This window comes from Callorhinchus milii, unplaced genomic scaffold, assembly GCF_018977255.1.
Source record: "Callorhinchus milii isolate IMCB2004 unplaced genomic scaffold, IMCB_Cmil_1.0 Scaffold21, whole genome shotgun sequence".
NCBI classification, from domain to species: domain Eukaryota; kingdom Metazoa; phylum Chordata; class Chondrichthyes; order Chimaeriformes; family Callorhinchidae; genus Callorhinchus; species Callorhinchus milii.
This window is the reverse complement of record NW_024704762.1, coordinates 6,742,512-6,751,105: the sequence shown is the minus strand read 5'-3', so window position 1 is coordinate 6,751,105 and position 8,594 is coordinate 6,742,512. Positions and strand designations below refer to the sequence as shown.

The following is an 8,594-nucleotide window of genomic DNA, read 5'->3' as shown; positions in this document are numbered from 1 at the left end:
AACCAGGAACTCCCTGCTGTCGCGGGTAACAGCTCAGCGTGAAATACGGGAATACTCCCACTACCGTCTTCCTGCCCACAGCTCAGACGCATATCCCTTCCCACTGAGCGACGGCTGCTCCAGTCGGAGGTGCGGAGCTTGGAACAGCAGCTGCCGATGCCTTCCACAAGCAGTGATCGTCGTCTCACAGTCCGTACTCGCACATATACGCGCAATCTCACGTACACATTCGCGCGCACGTACGCGAGCGAGAGGACCTGGGTTTGACTCCCGGGCAGGGTACGTTCCTTACTCCGCACGCCCCCGGTTACCGAGAAATAAGTAGGAACCCGGTTATCAGTCCGTTGGCCGATCATTTTATTTTTTCTGGGGGTAATGGTGCCTTAAAACAAAAATCGGTCGCTCAGTGCACGGCTGTTTGTGCGACGCTGCTGTGCGCACCCGCTGCCACGCTTCGCCCACAAAATATACAGTCAATTCACTTTATAGTGTATTCTGTGAAGCGCTTTGAGGTGTCTCAACAATGTGATGAGGCGCTGTATCAAATGAAAGGATTATTATTACACACACTCACACGTACACTCACACGTACACTCGCGCACACGCAAACACTGATACATACAGCACAAACACATTCACACACATACTCGTACACACTCACATATATACTAACACACACACACATACACTGACATACATACACACACACACATAGACTGACCCATACAGCATACACACTGACACACATACATACAGCATGTACATATACCTACGCACTGACACATACATACATACATACATACACTGACACTCGCATCCATTCACAGATCTCAGCCCTGTGTGTGTGTTTGTGTGTGTGTTGGGGGGGGGGTTCTGTGTGTGTGTGGGGGGGGCACTGTTAGACTGTGTGTGTGGGTTAGACTGTGTGTGGGTGTGTGTGTGTGTGGGGGGGTGTGGGGCTGTCAGACGTGTGGGGGGGGAGGGTGTGTGGGTGTGTGTGTGGGGGGTGTATGTGGGTGTGTATGTGTGTGGGTGTGTGTGTGTGGGGGGCTGTCAGACTGTGTGTGTGGGTGTGTATGTGGGTGTGTGTGGGGCTGTCAGACTGTGTGTGTGGTGTGTCTGTGTGTGGGGGGGTGGGGGGTGTGTGTGGGTGTGTGTGTGTGGGGGGCTGTCAGACTGTGTGTGTGGGGTGTGTGGGTGTGTGGGGGGGGGTGTGTGGGGGGGGGGTGTGTGTGTGTGTGTGTGGGGGGGGGTGGGGGGTGTGTGGGGGGGTGTGTGTGGGGGGCTGTCAGACTGTGTGTGTGGGTGTGTGTGTGGGGCTGTCAGACCGTGTGGGGGGGGGAGGGTGTGTGGGTGTGTGTGTGGGGGGTGTATGTGGGTGTGTGTGTGTGTGGGTGTGTGTGTGGGGGGGGCTGTCAGACTGTGTGTGTGGGTGTGTATGTGGGTGTGTGTGGGGCTGTCAGACCGTGTGGGGGGGGGAGGGGGCGCTGTGCACATGCGCAGTAACTGCCCGGCGGCTGAGCCCTGTGATCTCGCGATATCTGCGCGCGGTTCCCGCTCTCGGCCTTTCCTGTGAGGAGCGCCGCGATGGTGGGTACCGCCGCTCCGGGTCCCCGCCATCCGCAGCCATCCCCCCCCCCGGGGGGCGCCACCCGCCCCGCGCCCACCCCGGGACCCCCCGGGACCCCCCCGGGGCCGAGCCGCAGCCACAGCCGCTCTGTCCCGCGGGGGCGCGGAGCGCGTTACCTGATAAAGGCGATGTTCATCCTTTAGGCCTCGGGCCCCGAGCGCACACACGGGGGAGAGGCGCTGTGTGGGGGTCTGTAGGGGGGGTCTGTGTGTGTGAGAGTGACGGAGGGGGTCTGTGTGTGTGGGGGGGGGGCTGTGTCTTGGGGGGGGGGAATGATGTGTGGGCCTGTGTGTGTGGGCGGAAGGGGGACTGTGTATGTCGGTGTGTGTGTGCGGGGGGGGTTCTGTGTGTGTGGGGGGTTGTGTGTGTGTTGGGGGGGGGTCTGTGTGTGTGGGGGGGTCTGTGCGGGGGGGTGTGTGTGGGGTTGTGTGTGTGTTGGGGGGGTGGGGGGGTCTGTGTGTGTGTGTGGGGGGTCTGTATGTGTGTGGGGGGTCTGTGTGTGGTGGGGGCGTCTGTGTGTGTGTGGGGTTGTGTGTGTGTGGGGGGGGTCTGTGTGTGTGGGGGGGGGTCTGTGTGTGTGGGGGGGGTGTGTGTGTGGGGGGGGGTGTGTGTGGGGGGGGGTGTGTGTGGGGGGGGTGTGTGTGTGGGGGGTCTGTGTGTGTGTGTGGGGGGGGGGTCTGTGTGTGTGTGTGTGGGGGGTCTGTGTGTGTGTGTGTGTGTGGGGGGTCTGTGTGTGTGTGTGTGTGGGGGGGGGTCTGTGTGTGTGTTGGGGGGGGGGGTCTGTGTGTGTGGGGTTGTGTGTGTGTGTGGTGGGGGGGTCTGTGTGTGTGGGGTCTGTGTGTGTGTGTGGGGGGTCTGTGTGTGTGTGTGGGGTTGTGTGTGTGTGTGTGGGGTTGTGTGTGTGTTTGGGCGGGGTTGTGTGTGTGTGTGGGGGGGGTCTGTGTGTGTGTGGGGTTGTGTGTGTGGGGGGGGGGGTCTGTGTGTGTGGGGTGTGGGCCCCAGAGAGTCGCGGCCTCGGGTGCTCTGTGTTTATTTAAAACACTTTTGTTTTATTTTTCCCTCTTTCAGGCAGATCAGGTTGAGCTGAAGAAGAAGAGAACCTTCAGGAAGTTCACCTACCGCGGGGTGGACCTGGATCAGCTGCTGGACATGTCCCAGTGAGTGGCTAACCTCCCCCCCCCCTTCCCCTGGGTGGGGGGGGGGGGACATGTGTGTGGAGGTGGGGGTTAGGGGGCTCAAAACCATGCCCGATAATTCGACAATTGATTTGATTTAATGAAGTTAAATGTGGGACACTGATTGCTGTGACTGCCGTGCAAAATATACCGTCAATTAATTTTTGCAGTGTTAATTTCGTGAAGAAGCGCTTTGAGACGTCTCGCAGACGCGATCAGGCGCTATATCAAACGCATGTATTGTCAGTAGTGTTATTACCGTTGTCATTTAATAATAATAATAATAATGACGATTGCTGGATGAATTTCCGGGTGTGCGCCCGCCCGTTGGTAGTAATAATCCTTGCGTTTGATATCGCGCCTTATCACATCGTTGAGACGTCTCAAAAGCGCTTCCCAGAAATATATTGTAAAGTGCAGTGATGGTATTTTGGGATTGCAGCTCAAATGTAACCCACAATTTCCCCGGATCGACCTGTCCGTGCCCCCCCAACCCCCCCCCCCCTCACAAGTTTAGGAAAATAATAGTTGTGTTACCTCTTGAGCTTCAATCCATGTCCTTTCTCTCTCCCTCCCTTCCCCACGCCCGATCAATCTTTTTGATCTGACACCTATGGAAATCCCAATCCACACCGAGAGTTCCACACGTGTGCAACCGATGCATGGACATTGCTCCTCTGCGCAGAATCGGCTGCGCGCTCTGTCCCTCATTCTAGATTTGTTGATCACCTATATGTATTGCTCTTCCCTGGCACACACCCATTTAATGGTGAGATGCCGTCTGTCCTCACTGAGTTGATGGTATCCATGATCCATTCACGGGGACCCCAAAGTTTTGTCTCCACCACAGGCAACCAGTGTTTTCTTATAAATAAAGCATTAAGCACCTGCCTGTAGCTGGGACAGTCATTGTTGTGTAGTTCAGGCAGTGTGGATATTATTAAATAGCCGGAGATTGCTGCCTTGATTGCGTCAGCTAGGTTGGAACTTTCTCTAATGTCCGTCTTGTCTCCAGTGAGCAGCTGATGCAGCTGTACTGCGCCCGTCAGCGTAGACGGGTCAACAGAGGCCTGAGGCGCAAGCAGCAGTCACTCCTCAAGAGGCTGCGCAAGGCCAAGAAGGAGGCCCCGCCCATGGAGAAGCCTGAGGTGGTGAAGACTCACCTTCGGGACATGATTATCCTCCCCGAGATGGTGGGCAGCATGGTCGGCGTGTACAACGGCAAAACCTTCAATCAGGTTGAAATCAAGGTGAGTCTTGTGGCTGTGCTGGGCAGCGTGAGGCGCTGTAGAAGTGCAGGTATTGTTGGGTAGATGTCTTATCTTTCTTAAGCCATTGTCGATGGGTGAGGTAACACAGTAAAGGTTCTCCCTCGTGGCCTTTTAATACCGTCTCACTTTGAGTCTGAACATTCAGGAAGCAGTCAGTGACTCTTAACACGTGGAGAACTTTATAGTTACTGAACCTTCACAGGATGACCTGTATGGGTCCCCTCCCCCTGCCCGCTCCTTCGCTCGCTGCAGCTTTGGCCACCACAGTCACACATGTTTGGATGTGGACCACTTTGTGTGGAGCTTTTGGGTTTAGCTTTGAGGAGTGTGATTCTGGTCGCTATTGACCTGTTAATGCGATCCAGGAGCTTAGATACTTGTTAGGTCGGGGTATTAAGGGATATGGGGCAAGGGCAGGTAACTGGACTTGAGGTACGGATGGCATGAGGAGCTGAATAGCCTAGTCCTGTTTCTTTGTTTCTCCAGGCTCTGACTAGCTGCTCACTACAGCTCACGGAGTCTGCAGATTTCTTTGACCCGTGGCTCTCCTTCAAACCTTTTATTAAGTCCTCGTCAAATTCTGCTTCATTCCACCTCTGCAGTGTCACCCCATCTCACCCCAACTCAGCTGAAACCCTGATTTATGTTTCACCTGCACACCTGTAGACTAGATTTCTTCAGTAGTATTCTAGGTGGTCCTCCTAGCTCAGGACCGAGGGTGGGGGCGCAATAGATACACTTGGTCCTGATGAGAGTCCATCGATTTTGAGGGGCGATCTGTTAAATTCAGTCATTAAGTGTAATCGACAGTATAGTCCATCTTTCATTCCTCAACATTTGCTTCCCAAAACAACTGGGTGGGTGACGTCGGGAATGTGGGATTCTCTGTTACAGGAGGGGTAGAAGCAGAGCTTATACATTCTTTTAACAGGGAATTTATTGCAGATGCCAGAGAAAAAAAGAGGAATATTAGCGGGTGTGGGAGCGAGCAACCGAGAAGGATTAGGTTAGGTGGAGAAAAACACAAGCGTGGATGTCTTTCTGTGCTGCAGTGTTGGTGACTTGGTGGAAGGAAGTCTGGCTATAGCGCTGCCGCACCTGGGTGTAACATATTAACTTGATGTATACACGAGGGTGAAGGGAACAGCAACAACAAATGAGGGTAGGGATGGCACGGTCAAAAAGGAAGATCTTGAGACGGGCCTTGAAGATGGCAAGAGAAGGGGCAGAGAAGAGGAGGGTTGGGGCTTGTGTGGCACTGACTAGTTGGCTGAATGGCCCGTTTCCGTGCCTCGAAACTGTGTCAAATCCACGGGGTGGGCTGTCGTTGATTTAATGTCCGTGCTTTTTTTTGTGTCCTCTCTTTCAGCCTGAAATGATTGGTCATTACCTTGGAGAGTTCTCCATCACCTACAAGCCCGTCAAACACGGCCGCCCTGGTATCGGTGCCACTCACTCCTCCAGGTTCATTCCTCTCAAGTAAACTGTGCTGGAAATGCAGTGTAAATAAATAAACTCGTTCCGTACAAATCTTTCGTGCTTTCTTTTTTCTTTGTGATGGGATTCCTCTGAATATTTTGTTCCGTTAAGACCCTGGCCTACACAGAATCTTACAGCGCAGAAGGAGGCCATTCGGCCCATCGCGCATGCCTGCGCCAGCTCTTTGAAAGGCCTACCGACTCGTCCCGCTCCTCCCGCTCTTACCCCATAGGCCCTGCAGCTTTTTCCTTTCTAAGCACCTATCCGTTTCCCTTTTGAAAGCAACGCAAGTCTTGCGCCGAGTGACTGTTCTCAACCGCGGGCGCAGCTCTTCCCGAACTTTTGCTTTGGTTTTACCATCGGCTTTCAACGCCCGCCGCATGGCAGGTCTTCTCCAGCAGGTGGCAGCGCCACGCCCGAGTCGCTTTCGAAGCGAGTCACTCGCTCACTGTGGGCTCCAATATGTTAATATGTTAAACCTTAATATGTTTATTTTCAATATTGCAGCTTAGAAAGAGGTAGGAAATGGGTATTTACATTCTTCTGCGTAGGAACGAATCATGCGGGTTAGAAGCAGCTCAAACAGCAATAACAACAGGCACTTATGTACAGAGTTGGAAGGCACCAGCTGCAAGGTCGGCAACCAATCCAGGTGGGTTTCTGCTATAACATCCTGTGAACTGCATGTGTGTACATTCCTATTCCGGTAGAAATGGCTGAGCTGGAGAGGGTGCTGCTGGTAAGCAGACAAAACAACCACCAAGTACATTTGTGGAGCACCTTGCAGGTTGGGAGGACGTCCCAAGTTGCTGGACAGTCGAGGATTTGCACCTGAGCTGGTGGTTGGGATCAGGAGCTGGGGGTAGGAGGGTAACTTAAGGTGCATTCGAAGTGGAGAGTGTTGAGATGGGTCTTGAAGGGAGGCGAAGGGAGTGGGATGGAGTTCCAAAGGATGGGGGCAGCGACACACAATCGCACCTCAACACTGCTCCAATAACACTTGTTCGAAAGGTACACTTGTTCGAAAGGTATCGGTCGGTATCCTGTTTAATCGGATTTTGATGCCTTTACCCGGGTGATCAGCTGAGATCAATAACAACCTTTGTGAGGTAAGAGAATGAAAAAACAGATTGTCCGACCCTTCAACCAGTTTGCCCACAAATCCACAGTCACTACACTTTACAGAAAAAAAAGTGAAATACCAATCGTGCGTTTCAGTATGTTACATTAGATACAAGGATTATAACCAGTCTGGCTTTGCATGAGCATTGCATTTTTACCTTGTGAGTAATAATTCAAGCAGAGTTTCTTGAACAGTTTCTCTCCTGAGCTCCCTTTATTATACAGCCATTTCCCCAGGAGCAAGCACACCGCTAGCACACAGATGGACAGAGAGGCTAGCGAGGCAGAAACCATGAGCAGGACGAAGTCGTCTTTCAGTCTGCTCTTGAGTAGATGGCAAGTCACGGGCTGCTCGCAGGGAGCAAGATTGCACTGGAAAGAGGAAGGTCTGAAGATCCCAGAGTAAAGCTGGACGCACGTGAATAAGAAAGCCCCTTCGATCAGTCCCTTTGCAAACAGGCTACAGCATCTGAGCTGACGGTAGGTGATGTCTCTGAAGTACCACAGATTCGCCAGTGAGAAGACGCACAGGAAGATCATCTGCAGCGAGCAGAGAGTGAGTGGGGAGAGAGGGGAGAACTGATTGTAGCATTCGCTGTGGCAGCCCACCCTGGTAGAGTTACACACCAGATCAGACAAGTCATCTTTCCAAGCGATCCTTTCTCCCAAAACGAGTACCAAGAGGCGCAGAGTGAAGAGGAAGGAGAGGACAAGCTTCAGCAAGTGGGGGACATACCAGTCAGTTCCGCTCAGGAAAATCCAGATCTCAGTATCCATCTGCAGTCTTTCGTCGGCCTCTGAACCAAGTTTTGTTTAGGTGTAAATAGGTCCAGGGGTCTTGAAGTCAGCTTGGATTTGGTGCAGGAGCAGTGCAGAATGATGTCGAATGGAACAGCGAGTGTATGAGAGTCTGGAAGAGGCAAGGAGCAAAGTACTAAGCATTGTGATAACATGATTGGCAACAACAATTTCACAGCAATTTCAGTTTCATTAGTTGACTTGTTTTCTGCCAAGAAATGATTTAGGATTTGTTTGCGGTAAACTGATCCCTTTCTGGTAAACTCTTAGTTAACAATGCAACCTTCCAGTAAATCTCTTGAGTAATCCTATCAGTCACCTGCTCAGCTGTTAAACTCTTACCACGTGATTATTATTCATTATTACTGAACAATTCTTTACGCAGTTACATTGATAAGGGTGTTTAACACTGGGAAGGGTTCTGATCAGGGAAAAACTTGGCTACAGTTGATGATTCAAGATAAAATAAATTTAATGATTTTCACCCCAACCACAAAAGTTGAGGTTAGATTCCATTTTTTTTTACACAGAGGGTTATTAGGGCACATCATGGCTTGCCCCAAAATGGTTGGTAAATACAGAATTAGCAATGGTTTGCAAAGTGAATTGAACAAGTATTTGAAAATATGTATTATTATTATTAATGCCTTTCACGTCAGGATGACGTCTCAAAGTACCTCACAAGATTACAATAGAATTACATTTGTATAGTGCTTTTCAAGTCGGGAGGACGTCCCAAGGCGCTGGGCAGTCGGGGATTTGGAGTGGTTGGTGGGGGGGGTGGGTGGGTAGGAGGACAGAGGTGGGTAGGAGGGTGGCCAAAGGAGCTGTCGAAGAGGAGGGTAGTATTGAGACGTGCCTTGAAGGAGACAAGGGACGCGGTGAGTCAAAGGGTGTGGGCAGGGAGGCTGAAGGTCTGACCGATTTCCTGTAAAGCACAGTGATTATTCTGGAGGTCTACAGTTTGAGCTTGAAACAGCCGGGTTATCGCGAAACATATTATTGGCATTATATTAAATGTACCTCACCTGCAGTTGGATGTGATTGGGAATATTCCTACAGTAACTTCATTTTCATTATAAGTCACATAGTTGTGTAAGGAATTGACTGGGATTTGCT

General features: G+C 51.8%; 2 protein-coding genes across 2 annotated transcripts; one reads left to right on the top strand and one right to left on the bottom strand.

Moving 5' to 3' along the window:
- Positions 1-1,565: 1,565 nt before the first annotated feature.
- On the top strand, positions 1,566-5,601 carry rps15 (ribosomal protein S15). The gene is given in 4 exon segments (NM_001292491.1): positions 1,566-1,590; positions 2,699-2,787; positions 3,821-4,055; positions 5,446-5,601. Coding segments are annotated over 4 exon segments (441 nt in total). The 5' UTR covers positions 1,566-1,587; the 3' UTR covers positions 5,560-5,601.
- Positions 5,602-6,534: 933 nt separating this feature from the next.
- On the bottom strand, positions 6,535-7,454 carry LOC103181932 (gap junction beta-6 protein-like). Its single transcript, XM_042342865.1, has 2 exons — positions 6,836-7,454; positions 6,535-6,638 (listed from the first exon to the last, which is right to left on the bottom strand). Exons 1-2 carry the CDS (start codon positions 7,452-7,454, stop codon positions 6,535-6,537), a joined length of 723 nt encoding a protein of 240 aa, XP_042198799.1.
- Positions 7,455-8,594: the final 1,140 nt, after the last annotated feature.

Bases quoted from the DNA above. Each gene is read 5' to 3' on its own strand.
- LOC103181932 (XM_042342865.1), bottom strand. From the start codon at position 7,454: ATGGATACTGAGATCTGGATTTTCCTGAGCGGAACTGACTGGTATGTC. The intron at 6,639-6,835 runs GTAAAAATGCAA...TATTGATCTCAG, and splicing joins CTTGAATTATTACTCACAAG to CTGATCACCCGGGTAAAGGC.